This window comes from Dipodomys merriami, unplaced genomic scaffold (assembly GCF_024711535.1).
Source record: "Dipodomys merriami isolate MVZ:Mamm:240054 unplaced genomic scaffold, mDipMer1.0.p SCAF_13, whole genome shotgun sequence".
Taxonomy (NCBI): domain Eukaryota; kingdom Metazoa; phylum Chordata; class Mammalia; order Rodentia; family Heteromyidae; genus Dipodomys; species Dipodomys merriami.
In genome coordinates this window covers 39915991-39932436 of record NW_027202604.1, presented here as the reverse complement: position 1 = coordinate 39932436, position 16446 = coordinate 39915991, and the positions used below count along the sequence as shown (strand labels likewise).

General features: G+C 60.3%; 1 protein-coding gene across 4 annotated transcripts in view; it reads left to right on the top strand.

Annotated features, from left to right (window-relative positions):
• Positions 1 to 16446, top strand: part of LOC138824843 (sodium- and chloride-dependent taurine transporter) — an 83007-nt gene that overhangs the window by 53157 nt on the left and 13404 nt on the right. For all 4 annotated transcript variants that reach the window (XM_070019211.1, XM_070019210.1, XM_070019208.1 and 1 more), the window contains exons 6-10: positions 3079 to 3211; positions 9012 to 9146; positions 10038 to 10141; positions 10264 to 10388; positions 13751 to 13863. In XM_070019211.1, the coding sequence (XP_069875312.1) occupies positions 3079 to 3211; positions 9012 to 9146; positions 10038 to 10141; positions 10264 to 10388; positions 13751 to 13863 (610 nt within the window). The remainder of the gene's footprint in view (positions 1 to 3078; positions 3212 to 9011; positions 9147 to 10037; positions 10142 to 10263; positions 10389 to 13750; positions 13864 to 16446) is intronic.

Sequence of the window (16446 nt, the reverse complement as noted above, 5' to 3'; positions counted from 1 at the left end):
TGCCCAGCGTCCTGGCTGTGTCCGCACCCACGCAGCCACACAGCCCACGGCAACAAGGCACTACCCTTCTTTGCCCTCATTTCTCCACCTGCAAATGGCCAGCCACAGCAGCTGGGCTCTGCAGGATGAGTAGAAGCTCACTGGGCAGTGTGAGCAGCTCTGGCAGAGGGAGAGTATTCCGGAAGCACAGAAGAGGTGGACTGGAGAAGAGCTGTGTGGGGCAGTGACAGGAAAGGGGCCAAGTCTGAGCATTGTTCCAGTCGTGGACGGGGCAGAAGGGAGTAGCGTGAGTGAATCTGCTCTGGCACCAGACAGTGGACACGTTCTCTAGTGGAGCCTTTTTAACTGGGTCCCAGAGACTTGAAAGAAAGAGGCAGTGTGTGAACTATGGAAATTGATGGCTTTGGGAACCCCTACTGCAAAGGCCCTGGGGCAGGACTGTTTAGCCCAGGAGCTAGAGGTGACAGGGCAGGATGGAGGATGGTGGGGAGTGGACAGCCACCTTGGGAGCGCACAGGGCAGGCCCGGGAGCCAAGTCCACAGTCACAAGTCCCATCAGTTGGTGCCTGCGTGTGTGCGTCTCCAGAGGCCTGAACTCCACGCACACGCCCGCCGCGCCTGCAGCGCGACATTTCCCTTCTCAGCCACTGCGGGCCCCAGAGGAGCGTTTCACGCTGGCCTCGTGGGGTGAGGGAGGTGGCTTCGGTGGGAAGCACGGCCAGCCCGTCCCGAGGCCAGTCCTGGAGGTCTGAGGTCACGTTTGTCCCCAGGCCCTGGAGGACAGGCGGGGCCAGGTCTGGCTGGGTGCCCTGATCAGGCTGGAGCCCGGGCCTTCCTCCCTGGCTCCTCCGGAGCCCCTGGGAGCTCAGCACGGATCATTAGACTCTATTAGAATCAAAGACGTGAGTCATATTTGCAAACAAGTGGGCTCGGCCCATCTCCCCGAGCAGCTGTCAGGCGGCCGCACAGGGCAGGGACGCGGGCCCGGGCTCAGGCGGAAGGCCCTTTTTATAATTGTTGCCTCCGCCGGTCTCCAGGGGAGAGCCGAGGCCAATAAATGGCTGGCCTGCAGTCAAAAGGAAGCGATTTGGCCCACTCCAGGACGTATTTACATCTCTGAGTGCCGGCTGGACGGCAGCAGGGCGGCCGACTCCAAACACACGGCCAGCCCATTCTTCTTTGGATCCTGCCCTGGACTGAGGCGTTTCTTTTCTTGGATAAGAACATCCCTTGCCAGGCGCCGGTGGCTCCCGCCTGTCATCCCAGCTACTCAGGAGGCTGAGATCTGAGGATCGCAGTTCAAAGCCAGCCCGGGCAGGAACGTCCGTGAGACACCTATCTCCAATAAACCACCAGAAAACCAGAAGTGGTGCTATGGCTCAAGTGGTAGAGCACTAGCCTTGAGATGAAGAGCTGAGGGACAGCGCCCAGACCCTGAGTTCAAGGCCCCACAACTGACCAAAAGAAAAAGAAAAAGAAAAGAATGTCACTTACCTCCAGGTCCCCGAGGGACAGGGACGCCTGGGTGCTGGGATTTCTGCCAAGGACAGCATCAGCCGCACAGAGGGCGGCTGGTACCCAGCCTTAATTCCTGAGTGGGTTCAGATGAATTCTGCACCTCAGTTTCCCCCACCAACCAAGTGTGTGTAACTAACCCTTTTACTGCTGGCTGATCCTGAGTGTCTCCCGCCCTGTGCTCCGCTCCAGGTGCAGGCCCCGCCCCCAAAGCAGACACCATAGAAGGCTGACGTACATGTCAGGATGTTTGAAAGGAGCCAGGGCAGGCGGCCCTGACCCAAGGCGTGCGGGAATGGCTGTTGCTCAGGGCAGTAGCATCCGCACAGGGCCTCGAAGGGAAGGACCTAGGCGAGCTGCGGAAGCGTGTGGACGGTGCAAAGGTCCGGAGGCCCCCTAGGCCAGGCTGCTCTGCTCGCTTGGAGGCGGCAGCCTGAGCCTCCCCACTGAGCTGAGCTGCGCGCTTAGATCCATGAGATCCGCGGGCCGGCCTCCCCGGCAAGCGGGTGCCAGCTCCTGCTTTCTGGCAGAAGTCTGAGGGGCACACAGTCCCAGGCGGGGTGGGCAGTGTCGGGAAGAGGAGGCCAAAGGCTTGCGGTCAGGGCAGTGTGCTCAGGACCAGAACCTCGCCCGGGGCGCCTGGCTGATCTGTCCCACTGGTGGATGAGCCTCACCGTGGAGGTCAGGGGCCGGAGGCCAGGCCAGGAGTTGCGGGGTTTTGTCACGGTCTTCATGCTGTGGCTTCCAGGTGCACGCAGGGTGGAAGCTATTGCCCCCCTTTTTATTTATTTATTTATTTTTTGCGAGTCCTGGGGCTTGAACTCAGGGCCTGGGCTCTGTCCCTGAACCTGGCTGGCTGTGCCGGAGGCTGGTACTCTACCACTTGAGCCACAGTCACACTTCCAGCCTTTTCTGAGTAGTTCATCAGTGATGAGAGTCTCCCAAACTTTCCTACCCAGGCAGGCTTTGAACTACAACCCCCAGATCTCAGCCTCCTGAGTAGCTAGGATGACAGGCATGAGCCACCAGTGCCCGGCCAGCCATCGTTCCCTTTTGTAGGACAGACAGGCCATGGGGCCCCTTCTGCGTGGGAGTGTGCTTTCCAAGGGGGAGCTGACACCCGGCACAGGGGCTCAAACCTCAGCGGGTCTTCGGGAAAGCTTTGCCGAGTAGCCCAGACTGCCCTCAAGCCCGCCATCCTCCCGTCTCAGCTTCTCTAGTGCTGGGATTAGAGGCATGTGCGACCAGGTCTGGCTCACAGTCAGGGTTGGGCAGAATAAAAGGGACAGGGCCCATAAGGCTGGGTGAGGGTGACTTCCCCTTTTACGAATGGGGAATCAGAGGTTTGGGGACTTCATGACCCAGAGTTCACCTGGCTTAGGAGGGGTTTTGCATATGCCAGGCCTGTGCGTGTGCTGTGCATGCCCCGGGCCTCTGAGGCCCATCCGCAGCCCTCCACCTGCTTCTGACTGCCCACGACTCCGTCCCAAGACAAACAAGGTCGCGGGGACCTGCGCGGATGCCCCAGGCTGGCCCCTGACCTCTTCCTCTGTTTCCTCGAAGGCGCAACGTGCTGAGCTTGTCCCCCGGCATCGACCACCCAGGCGCTCTGAAGTGGGACCTCGCTCTCTGCCTTCTCTTAGTCTGGCTGATCTGTTTCTTCTGCATCTGGAAGGGCGTCAGGTCCACGGGGAAGGTAAGCTGGACACCTGTCCCCTGCCTCGGGGAACAGAAACACTTAACACAGACCGACCCCCCCCCCCCCCCGCCCTCCTGCCCACACAGCCCCGGCCAAGGGAGGGAAGCCGGTAGATGAGACGAATAGAGCCCAGTGGCAGAGCTGCCCTGTCACGCTGCACTTTGTGGGTGTTAGTGACCAGCTGCCACAATTCCTGCCTGAGCAGCCAGGCCCCTCCCGTGAGCTCCTCCCCTCTGCCACCGGCCCCTCACTGCTGCCTCCTTGCCCCAGGTGTTGGTAGTAGATGCAGATGTTAGCAATAAAGGAACACTGGCACTGTGGGCCTTGTAAGCAACGTCAGCTGCCAGGCAGAGGCCAGCCGGGCGGCCCTGCGGTTCAGTATGTGGTGTCTGAGACGAGTACAGGCCCTGGCTCTGCCCAGGCCCAGGGCCAGCAGCCTCAGCAACACCCGGGGCTCAGAGCACCAGCTGCCCACATGTCCCAAGCCAGGTTAGGCCGGGCCCCATCTTCAGGTAAACCAGATGCCTTTGATGGTTTGGGAACCACTGGACTGTCTCAATAGGGCTGGGTCAGACTGAGTTATAACTAAAGTTTCACCGTAACTTCCATACTGCCTATTCCTGCAAACATTAGCTAATAATGAAGCCACTCACAGCCAATAAAGGCTCGCCCTTAGCCGGAGCAAACGGCAGGGTATGCCGTTCACTGATGGTGGCAATGAAGGAGTGGTCAGCTGACCACTGATGCACACATGTGTGTCAAGGGTTGCAGACCTGTGTCTGGTGTGTGTTGGCAGTGGTGATGTTAATCTGTTAAGGTTCCTGTCAGGCAGGGCTCTGGCTGTTGTCAGCAGTGAGCTGACCTCAGGCACTGGCTCACCCACGCCCAGGCATGGGTCGCCACACAGACTTGGCTGGCCATTTGTATCTTTGTGGGACACAATCTCTCTAATTAGAGACACCTCGGCATAAAAGCATCTCTCTAGGTGGCACTCGAGGGCACCAGCAAGCTGAATACAGCAGGGTCTGGAGAAAGGTCCGCGGCTGACACGTTTACTTGAACTTAGGGCCAAGCATGTGCCCCGGACAAAGGCACAATTGTGGATCTGGAAAAGGTTCCAGAAATCCATCACCTGCTGTTCAAGATGCAGGGTGCCAGGTAGCAAGGGGGAGTGTCCCGGAATGGGGCATGCTGTGTGCAGACCCCCAGGCCCCACCAGTCAGTTTCCCATCACTGTGACAAATACCTGGGAGAAATCAACTTGAGGAAAGGTTTATTTGGGGCATGCTATCCGACATTCCAGTCGTGGCCGCGTGGACCCTTTGCGTTGGGGCCTGTGGCAGCTGAATACATCGTAGTGGGTGTGTGTCAGCTGAGGAGGCTGAGAGAGTGAGCAGAGACAGGGACAGGAAGAGGCAGCCCTAACATCCTCTTGAAGGCCACACCTCCCATGACCTCACTTCCTTCTGGCTAGGCCCCCAAATCCTAATGATTCCACCACCTCCCCAAAGTGCCGCAGCCTCTAGCGTCGGCCTCGGGCCCTGACCCAGACCATGGCTTCCTCTCCCTCTGCCCACTCTGTCACCCTGGACCCCCGTTGGGAGAGGAAGTGGTCCAGCCTTCGGCTCACACAGCCGCCTTGGGGTCGGAGACGCTGTGCTCCCAGAATCCCACAAGCCCACCTCCGCCTTGAAAGCACGCCATCTTATCACTGTTGCGTAAGCAGCGCGGTACCCAAGGCTTGGAGAGGAACGGTGACCTGTGTCCGAGCTTATGCCCACAGCTCCGAGCCTCAGTTTCCCCATCTGTGAAACGAGAGGCATGAAGGTTAAACACCCAGTACATGGCTTGCTCAGACTGCACATTCATCACCTTTTTCAGTCTGCCTCAGTTTCCCCATGCAGAAGTCAGTCTAGGAATTTTCTGTGATACATTGGTGCCAAGCAGTGCCAGACACCTGATCATATTCTTACTCACTAGTGACTTCTGACCCTCATTGTGTGCCAGGCCTGTGGTTGGAATGGGGCTGTCCAGCCCCATTGTGCAGGCTTTGGTGGCTGGGCAGGAAGAGTCTGGCAGGAATCCTGTGATAACGGGAAGAAAGAAGGAAGGCAGGGAGAATTGGAGTCATTTTAAGTGAAGAGGCCAGAGACTTACAGTCAAAGATGTGAAGGAAGTGAAGCAGGAAATTGCAGGGAGAGAGAACAGCCAGTGCAAAGGCCCTGAGGTGTGCTCAGCCTCTGTCTGTGGGGCGTCTCCAGTCTGATGGAAGAGGCTGATGCCTATCGGGTGCTGGGAGCGACATTTGAAGTGCAGCAAGGCAGGCAGGCTAACAGGACTGAGGCCAGGAGGGAGTGTGGCAGGCAGCGGGCTAGGAGTGAAGACGTGCTGTCCTCGCTGGGCAGGCGTGGTCCCCAGAACAATACAGGGCCAGGCCAGCCCCAGGAAGCCAAGGCAAACAGCCATGCCGGGTGTGAGCCACCCACCAGCCTGCTTTTGGGCCAAGTTCCCTGCCACTGTGGGGGCTAGGCCGGGACAGGCCCAGGGCTGGGGATGGAGAGAGGCCACCCGGGAGACCGAGCACCTGCCCCCCGTTGCTGGTCCGAGGGCCCGCCACGTGCCCCGGCCACGCTGCCGCTCACAGCTCCCGTGCTGACCTCTCAGACAGGCAGTTAGGGAAACCGAGGCCCACGTCACCAAGCTTGTCAGTGGCCAAGTTGCATTTTAGCCCTGGGCACCCCCATTTCTGCCCTGAGTGCCCCCTTCTGCCACCTCCTGGGCCAAGCTGAGGTGCAGCTGTAAGGCGGGAGCCGGGCCGGACCCTGCTGCCACGAAGGACGGAGCCCAGGCAGGGGCAGGGCCAGATGCCGGCACAGGAAGACCACAGACGTGTGCCACCGCCACCCTCTGGGGTGGCTCCTCTGTCCAGTGCCCAGAAATGTGGCAGGGCCAGGCCCGGTTTGGGCCTCCGTTCTGCTCCTGTTCCTCCCAGCCTCGGTTTCCCCTGTGTGAGTGGTTCCCCTCCGTGCACGTAGGAGTGACCCCTGTTGCCTGGACCTTCGCTTCCCAAAGGGCATGGTGGTGGCTCCATTGTGCCTGGCAGGTCCCCGCCGTGTCCCAGGGGTCTGGGGAAAGGCTCCACCCGCATCCAGGGCTCAGAGGAGCCACGGCGTTTCTCCAGCTAGAGTGGAAAAGTACCGCGTCCCACGGCAAGACCTGCTGGGTCACCACCAGGGCCCGCCGGCGACGGCGGCTGGCACCAGCCTTTCCCCTGGGACCCCAGGGGTGGCATGGAAAAGCTGAGAGAACGGCTCAGCCCTCAGGGGCTGGGCAGCCCGGCCTGCAAAACAAGAGCGAGCACTTCCCAGACAGGGCCTGGGGGGCGCAGCCAGGCCTGGGGGACTCCTGTCCAGAGACGGGGTGAGCCAAGCCAACACCCCCCCACGCACACACACGCACACAAGATGCGCACCCTGAAAACACCTGTCCTACAGTGAGTCCCGCCCCGGACCCTGCTAACTCAAGAGAGTGTAAGAAGCCAAGGAGGCTTAGCTTCGGGCAGACACTGGTCAAATCAGTGAGGTCTGGAAAACAAGGGTGTCACCCCCCACCCCACCCCCCAGGCCTGGCCACAGCCTGGTGGCTTTGAAGCTGGGACCTCTGGGGACCCCCGCCCGGCAGCTGTCTGCAGCCATTGTTCACCAGCCCCAGAGCCCGGAACTGGGCAGGGAAGGAAGGGGACAGGCTAACTTGCCTTCTTTTACCCCTCTGTCGCCCCCCCCCCCACACACACACTTCCCTGTGCCCTCCCTCTCCCTGCCCTCTCCCTCCTGGTCTACCTTCCTGGCCGAAGAATGTTGTGAGGGCTCCCAGCCTCAGAGAACAGAAGGAAGAGCCACTTTCTGGGGAGCCTGAGGCCAGAGGAAGAAAGAGCACCCAGGGATGGGTGGCAGGGACAGAAGGCCTCCCTGGCTGGGATCGTTGTTGGGGACTCTGGAGCCTGTGCAAAGGCCCCTTGCTCCCAGGTGGGGGGGGGTGGGGGGCGTCCAGGGAGGAGCCCGGTTCAGAGCCAGGGTCTTGCTTCAGCCCCGGGATGAGGGTGTCTTCAGGGCAATTCAGGAACTGCCCATCGTGGACGCTTTCCTGTAGCCCTGTGGAGTGGCGGGCAGGCGGGGCAGGAGGCCGGGTGGGCGGGCGCGTCCATGGACCTGCCCAGCACTTCTAGGCTCCGCCGCACACTTGACCTCAGCCTGGCCGGGACTTAAAGTATGACTCAGGGGAGGCCGGGCGCCTCCCAGAGGCCAGGGAGAGGCAGCCCCTCCCTCGCTGGCTGTTCTTTCCCTAAATCCGTTTCCCGAGCAGCCGCTCAGAGTCCAATGTGGTTTCGGGGGTCTCGTTTCCGCCACAGACCCTGTGTCCCCGAGAGCGAGGGGACTGGGCTGCTGGGACCGGAGCCCTCACCTTCCTGTTTTGTTTCAGTTTGTTTGTTTTGAGACAGTTATTGCCATGTGTTGGCAGTACTGTGATGCCGGAGGTGTGGACACAGCGGACAGCTGGCTTATCCATAGGGCCACGCGGGCCGCCCTGCCGAGTGCCCCGCGGGCCGCCCTGCCGAGTGCCCCGCGACCGTCACTGGGCTGGGCCTCTTGCAGCCATACATGAATCTCTTCTGTGCTTTCTGTCTCCCCAGGGCAAGGATTTGTTTTTCTTGCTCCACCACTGTGTTCCTGGCTTACGTGATACCTAAAGCACAATAAATACAATTTTTTTTTCCTTTTCTTTTTTGCCAGACCTGGGACTTGAACTCAGGGTCTGGGCATTGTCCTTGATCTTCTTTTGCTCAAGGCTGGTACTCTACCACTTGAGCCACATTCCAAGTCCAAATACAAATCTTTATAGGATTTTTTCCATTTAAAAAGTTCCTGTGAGCTGGGCACTGGTGGCTCATGCCTGTCATTCTAGCTACTCAGGAGGCTGAGATCTGAGGATCGTGGTTCAAAGCCAGCCCAGCAGGAAACTCCCTGAGACTCTTATCTCCAATAAACCACTAGAAAACCAGAAGTGGTGCTGTGGCTCAAGCGGTAGAGTGCTTGCCTTGAGCTGAAGAGCGTGGGGACAGCGCCCAGGCCCAGAGTTCAAGCCCCACAACTGACCAAAAAAAAAAAAAAAATTCCTGTGGCCTGATGCTGGCTCGTGCTTATAATTGTATCTACTGAGGAGGCTGAGATCTGAGGAGTAAGGTTTGAAGCCAGCCCAGGCAGAAAGTCTGTGGGACTCTTAACCAAAAAAAAGGCCAGAGTGGAGGCATGGCTAAAGTGCTAGCTAGCTTCCAGCACAAAAGGCTCTGAATTGAATTGAGTTCAAGTCCCAGGAAAACACACACACACACACTCTCTCTCTCTCTCTCTCTCTCTCTCTCTCTCTCTCTCTCTCTCTCTCTCTCTCTCTCTCTCTCTCTCTCTCTCTCTCTCTCTCTCTCTCTCTCTCTCTCTTGTGTCAATGGGCTGGGCACCGGTGGCTCCATCCTAGCTACTCAGGAGGCTGAGATCTGAGGATCTCATTTCAAAGCCAGCCTGGGCAGGAAAGTCTGTGAGACTCTTATCTCCAATGAACCACCAGAAAGCCAGAAGTGGTGCTGTGGCTCAAGCGGTAGAGCGCTTGCCTGGAGTGAAAGGGCTTAGGGACAAGGCCCTGAGTTTGAGCCCCACAACCGGGAGGGGTGGGGACGGAAGAGCCTGGGGAGGAAAGGGTGCAGCCAGCGGTGCCCCGGGCCAGCTGATCTCTGTGCCCTCTACAGGTCGTCTACTTCACAGCCACTTTCCCGTTTGCGATGCTTCTGGTGCTGCTGGTCCGAGGGCTGACGCTGCCCGGTGCGGGTGCAGGCATCAAGTTCTACCTGTATCCTGACATCACCCGCCTCGAGGACCCACAGGTATGGCCAGTGCACGGCCTTCCCTCCACCCAGCGCCCGGGCGGGCGGGCGGGCGGGCGGGCGGGCAAGCGGTGTGCGGTGGGCAGCGCGTCGGCCAGAGCTGCACCCCAGCATCTCCCCCTGGTACTTTTCCACGGGCCCTGGCTGGAGAGTTGCTTGTCCAGCTGACGGCTCACATGGCTCCTGGAGCCGGCAGTGGAGGGCAGGCTGCCTCAGGCTCTGGGCCGGGCACTCCCGGGCACTCCCAAAAGTCTGGACTTCTGCCCCCACCATCCTGGGGACAGAAGGTGGGGCTCCCGGGACCTCCGCCCTGGGCCGCCTGGGCGCCCGGGGGCCCCAATGCTCCAGCTTTCCGGTTACCTCCCAGGGGACTGGCGTTCTCTAGGCCTCCTTCCCTCGTGCCCGGGCAGGGTGGGGTGGGGGCAGCCAGCGGGAAGGCAGCTTCACAGCCTTGGGGGCTGGAAGATTCCAGAGAGCCGCCTTGCCTGCAGACCCCACAGGGAATTGCTCCCCTCTGAGCCCGGTCCCCGGAGGTAGCCATCCCCGGCGGCCGCACCCCGGTCGGGCGTAACCTGGACCCTGAGCCCCGAGTGCTGTGCGGGACACCCTTCAGAGATGAGGGGCCCAAGGGGGACCCTCGCTGGCCTAGTCACTGAAACGTTCCAGCCCTTCAGCCGGTGCAGGAGGCGGGGAGCAGACGTGGCCTCGGCTTCTCGGGGTTCCTGGCCACTCAGCATTGCGTCCGTGCGGCGCTGAGACCGCCGCAGGCATTGCCCTCTGCAGTGGAGCCTGCCCCCCACGCCCACCCGCCAGCCCCATCCTCGGCCACCGCCGTCTCCGGGGAGCCGGCCCTAACAACCCCCTCTCCTTGCCGATCCCCCCTCCCCCCAGGTGTGGATTGATGCCGGGACCCAGATATTCTTCTCCTACGCCATCTGCCTGGGGGCCATGACCTCGCTGGGGAGCTACAACAAGTACAAGTACAACTCATACAGGCAAGTGCTGCGCCGGCCGCCGGCCGCGGGCGCGCGTGCGCGATGATGTTAAAGAAGACAAGTAGGGAGCGCGGCTTCCTGTGTTGTGAATTAACTTGCTCCCTGACGTATGTGTAACTTAGGGACTGTATGCTGCTGGGATGCCTCAACAGTGGTACCAGTTTTGTGTCTGGCTTCGCAATTTTTTCCATCCTGGGCTTCATGGCACAAGAGCAAGGGGTGGACATTGCCGATGTGGCTGAGTCAGGTACGGTGGTGTTGGTGGCAGTGGTGGTGGGCACTGCCACCTAGTGTGTAAGCCGAGTGAGTACTACTGTAGGCATGAAGCCAGACCCCAGGGGGATGGGGGGCCAGCCTGGCTTCTGTACCAACCCCCCACTCCCACCAGGATGCTCCCCCCCAGTAGCAAGGAATGCAGGAGCCGTCACGGTCTCCACGGCGACCTGGCCCACGGGGCGGCTCGAGCGGGGACAGCGCCGCGGTGGGGTGGTTCCCTCCCTCCCGTGCCCCAGCTCCCGCCCAGGCAGCCGCCACCTGCACCCGTCGCCGCCTTCTCAGCCGACCGCTCTGTTTTGTACTTGCGCCCCGAGCCCCCTCTAGGCAGACCTGCTCCTCCATTCTGCCCCGTCTCTTCCCTGTTGGGCTCCACCCCCCTCCACTGTGGGCTCGGAGCTCAGTGGGGGCTGGAAGTAGGAAAGGGGGACTGAGGACAGGGAAGGCCACCCTTGGGGGCGGTGACCAAACTGATCGGGGTGTGGGACTCGAGGATCCCATCACCCCTGGGGTGTACCCCCCGCAGGCCAGGTGCTGCTCCTGGGAACAGCTAGAGTCATTAGAGTCGATGCCCTAGGATCACAGGCTTGCATAGTTTGGGAGCTTAAGACCCCAGGAGCCCAGAGTTCCAGCAAAGATGCTTCTGGGATCCTAGGGACTGGGTTCCAGGACTTGGCCTTGATTGCTTGAGGTCCTGGACCCGCTGTGTTCAAACGACAGTGGTTTGGGTCACGGACCCCTCCCCCAGTCCCTCGCAAGGCCTTGGAGGGCGGCCGGTGGCCAGCTGTCGGCAGGAAAGGGTTTGTGGGTTCACACCAATCCCCCCCCGCCCCCCACCAGAGGCAGGGAAGGGCGCAGGGCCTGGCTTCTCCAGCAGAAGGGGTGATTGTTAGGAAAGGCAAGGTGTAATGCGGGGACCTCCGCAGACCTGGGGCAGGTGCCCTCTCTCCTCCTCAGCCCCGATATTTTCTGCCTTCTTGTATTTGAACCCCAAGCTCCTGCCCCAGCACCCCTCTGGCGTCTCGGATGAGCTCAGCAGTCTGAGAGCAGCAAGCGCCTTGGCGGGGGGGCACTCCAATACGGGCCCTGCCCACCTCCCCATCCCATCCCGTGCACAGTCATGGGCTTGCCAGCGTGAGAATGTGCCTGGGTCCTTCATCTCTCGCAGCCCCAGGGCCCTGTGAGCCTCAGAGCTATAGAACCATCCTCGCAAATCCACCACTCAGCCGTCTACATTGCTCCCTTTTTTTTGGGGGGAGGGGGTCCCCCTTGAAGCCCCCAAAGCCAGCCCACAGAGTGAGGACACGGGAAACACCCACGGCCACCTGGAGAGTGGGGTGGGAGAGGGGCTGGGAAGCGCAGCTCAGAGCCCCTCCCCACCACCCAGGGGGTTTGGGATTTTTGTTTTATTTTGTTGTGTTTTTGCTGAGGGCCTGCAGGCCAGTTTCTTGACTGCTAATCGCCGATAGCTGGCCGTGGACTTAGCAGGAGGTGAACATAATTCTTTCCCTGTGGACAGCTAGGTATTTTTGCATCCGTATGTGTGGTCAGCCTAAGTTGTTTTCTTCTTCCTGCCCACTTCCAAGATGTCGTTCATTCCCCACGGTGATGTCTGAGCAGCCTGCACATCAAGGGTGATTGTTTCCCTAATAAGCTTTTAACGAGCACCGTATTAAGCAGAAGGGCGTTTGAACGAGGTAATCACCGCGTCAAGCGCTGGCATGCAGGCCGGGAGTCACACGTGCGTTCCCTTTCGAGGAGGCAGACCCGGATCTGAGCGCCTGGGTTTTCTTCCTGGACTCTCCCCCAACCCTGAGCTCACCCTGGGCTTTGAGAGGAGCTCAGCCCCTGTCCCGAGTCAGCAGTGGTGCCCGCCCGTCACCCTGGGCCTTTCCCGTGGTCCTGGTCTTTGGCCAGAGTGGTCAGATTAGGTGAACAGCCCGTGGCTTTAGACTCTGGCTTCTGTTCCAGGGAGGGATTGCAGGTGCCCAGGCAGGAAGCATGCCCTTGTCCCCGCCCCTCCCCGTCCTCCCTGTGGGCAGCCCAGCTGCCCTCCGTCGCCGCCCAGGTCATCGTGTTGCTGGGGACTTCAGGCTGTGTGGACTCTGCGTTGTGGAGACCCGTTCTCCCCGCTCCCCGCCCCGTGTGGGAGTGTCAGTGCCAGATAATGTGTGACTTCGGATGCCAATTTCTTGTAAAAAAAATGGTGTGTTTTTGTGGGGTTTTACTCTATGGTTTTTTCATTCTTAAACCATTCATTTGGCTTCTGACGTTTGCTTGAACACATGCTTCCTGGACTCCGACCCTTTTTTGCTTCTTGTCCATTTTGGGGTAGGGCGGTTTTGTTTTCAGCCCAGGCCCGCGATCCCTGACTTCCCCAGCAAGCCCCTGGCGTCCCTCCCCTGCGGTCCCCGGGGGACAGGACCAAGCGGTTCTCTGCATCCCAGTGAGCTCAGTAAGAGGCTCCCTGAGCTGGCAGGCCCCCTCCCCAAGTCCACCTGCGGGTCTGGCCCAAGCACCCTCTTACCCCTGTTCTGGGCATTGGTGTGTCTCAGAGAACCTGAATGCAAGAAGGCTCCTGGGGTCACCACTCCTTCAACCTGTCAGCTGGGAGACCGGGGGCCTGGGCGGGTCTAGGGAGATGCAAAGAGGAAACAGTAGATAAAGACCTGCGTGTGGCTCCTGTCTCCCAGGCTTGATCCTGTGCCTGCACCCTCTCCCTCTGTGCCAGGCCCTGGCTGGCCTCCCCTTACCTCTGCCCACCTCTGGCCTGGTGTCTTTGGAGGCTGGAGGTCCGAGGCCACCATGGCTGGACCCCTGCAGAGCCGTTTGCCCTACTGGGCGTGGTTCTAATATGTGTCTTTTGTTTTCCTTTCTACTCATGGTGTGTTGGCCATCAGTTCAAAAATAGAAACTTTATATTTTTCATGATGTGGTCAGATTACGAGAACTTTCCCTTGGCTTCCTTCCAGCCAGTGTAGACAGGATGGCTTTGCTTTGGGAGGGGCTGGGTCGTCCTCATCTGGAGTGGGTAGTTGCCTGAGCCGCAGGCCCAGTTCCCGCATCCTGCCCCAGCCCGGTAGCCCACATCCACGGATTCGTGCCGGCAAGGAGGCCACGTGTACCGTCTAGGAGCACAGAAGCTAACACGGGGCCCCTCCTGAGCCACGGGGACCCCCGGCCCCACCCCAGAGTGAGGCAAGACAGGCCTGGTCTCTTTCCCAGGCAGCAGCTCAGCTCAGATGCCAGTGCCGTTATGTGAGGCCGGGGGCTCCGGGGGGCCCGGCGGCTGATGTGCCTCCCTCTGTGCCCCTCCCCGTTTTCTCTCCCACGTAGGTCCCGGCTTGGCCTTCATCGCCTACCCCAAGGCTGTGACGATGATGCCGCTCCCTACGTTTTGGTCCATTCTTTTCTTTATTATGCTTCTCTTGCTTGGACTGGATAGCCAGGTGAGTGCTGGGTGGCGCTGGGTGGCGCTGCCCTGGGAGAGGGCTTGGGGCGCCGTGCAGAGGTGACATCCATCGGTTCTGGGTTCTGGGATTGTCTGTCGTCAACACCACCCTCCCCCACCCCCACCATGCTCCTAGTGCCTCTGGCCAGCCAAGGGTCCTGTGGGATCCTGGAGTGGGAACGGACACAGGGCAGCTGGAAGACGCCTGTCCGCCCCCAGCTGCAGGCTGTCACCCGTCTCCTGAGCGTCCTTTCCTTATCGTGGCTAGTGTTGTGATGATGCCCTTGTGGGCAGGGGCAACGGTGCTGGGTTCAGAGCACACAGGAGAGCCCGTGTCCAGCATCGCTCTCACCGAGGGCTGCAGCCCCCTGGGTGGCCAGGCTGGCTCGCAGGGTCAGGCAGGGGAGCAGGAGTCCAGAGAGGAGGTGGCCAGCGCGCAGGGTCAAGAATGAAAACATCCCAGAGACAGAAAACAGACCCGGGCCGTGTAAACAAGAGTGGGGGCCGCCTTCATCATCTTGGGTTCATGAGCTTGGCCTTTGGAGAGGCCCCACACACATGGCTTTTAGAACTCCTTCCAGAAGTAAAAGAAGAAAACAAAAGCAGATTAATAAGTAGCTAACATCTCCATGGCCCAAGATGGACTGCTTGGGAATGGCACCTACTTGCGAGTAAGCAAATAGAGGTGGTTAGTCACTAGGGTTTTGCCCTATAGGGAGGGGGACCCAGGGATGGGGCGGGGGGGTGGGGGAGGACACCCAGGATGGGGCCAATCTCGTCAACACCATCCCAGGACGCCACTGCCCTTTTGCTGCAGTCCGCCCAGACCTTGAGGCTTGGTGGTTGGCGACTGCCAGTGTCACTCAGCCCCCAGACCCCGGGATCCGGGATGGGAGGAGCTTGCTGATGTCATCATGGCTCACCTGTGGTTGAGCCCTTGGGGAAGTGTCCCCAAGCGGGGACAGGAACGCCACCATGCTAGGTGCTAGCCTGTTCCAGGCCCCATGCCAGCTTTTACGCCCCCCTGTGTGGCACAGTACACGAAAGTCACCCACACCAGCTGCAGGGGGAGCCACGCAGTCTTCCCACCCAGCAGCTCTGCCCTGAGAAGCACCAGCCTTGCCCTGGCCTGCCCGCAGGGCAGGGGAGGGGACCCCGGCCTGGGGAGGCAGGCAGGCGCAGCCACTGCAGCACCGGCTCCTTATTCCGCCCCGAGGCTTAAGCGAAGGCCTGGGCCTTGCGGCTAGCTGGAGGCTTGGCCCCGAGCTGTTGCTCTGTCTCTGTCACCTTCTCCTTGTGAGTTCCGGAGGTTGGGATGCACAGCTGCCTCAGGCAGGGCCTCGCGTGCCGGACGTGGTCACTTAGGCAGTAGCCATTGCGCTCTTCCAGGGCTTCTTGCCGTGGTGGGGAGTGGCCTGCGGAGGCTCGGGCCATCACACTGCTGTTCTTGGTGGGCCAATCTGGGAGCCCCCCGCCCCGGGGAGGCAGGTCCCTGTTGATAGATAGCCAAGAGGCCCCCAAACTGGCAGTGCCAGGAGGAGGGAGCTGACCTCAGTGCCCAGCTCCCCCTGCAGAGGTGAGTCAGCCATACTCAGCTGTCGGGTGACTCCTAACAATGTCAGATCTCTCTCAGCATCCCGGCCGGGCCCTGCCACTTGGCAGAGGGGGAAACCGAGGTCCATCTCCGATGAGCCAGGAAGGTTGGAAGAGGCTGTGCGGGGAGCTGGACAATGAGGGTTTGGGCAGGCTTGGTCCCGATTCCTGGCAGCACTGCCAGCATCTCCAGGGAGGGAGGAGCGGTGTTACTCCTAAAGCGTCACAAAGCATGGCAGCCTTGCAGATCATGCTGCTGCTCAGGTTTGGACTCCCCTGCTAGCCAGCCGTGGGGGTGGAAGATCCCCCGCCTTCTCCCTCCAACCCCCTCCCCCGCCAGGGCCCTCTCCCCTGATCTGGGCAGCAGGGCATCTTCTCTTGGACTGTTCGCAGCCCCCTTTCCTTGATCCTTCCTGCTGCCTGAGCTGTGGGCACTTGGAGATGCAAAGGAGCCAGATCCACTTTGGGGCGTGTGAGGGCCGGTGGAGCCATCTGGCCTGGCCAGTCCTGATTTAAATGCTGCTGTGGGCTGTTAAGCCCAGAGGCTGCCCTCGAGGAACTTGGTGTAGAAGGCTCACACTCCGCTGAGTGTAGGTGGAGGGGCGGGGCCCCAGCAGGAGGAGCAGAAGGGTGGACAGCATCTCTTGGTATCGGTTAGATCAGTGATGGTGCAGGTCCTGAGAACGGCACTCGAGGCTGCTGTTTAAAGCAGCCAGGTGGCGCTCTGTGTGGTAATATGCCATGCTCTGCAAGGTCAGCCAGTCACAGAAAGACCAAGAGCATCAGCTGTGGAAGCACTTGTCAAATCTTACGTTTGGGGTGGATTCTTGGAGTCCAGCTGCCACACACAGCCACACACACCTGGGCATTCTCTGGGCTTATGAGAGAAAGGGTTAAAACCATCACAGGAGTCCAGCCTGAACTGCTCCATTTCACAGATAAGAAAACTGAGTCACCTCTCCTTGGCACAGATGTCTACCCATCCATC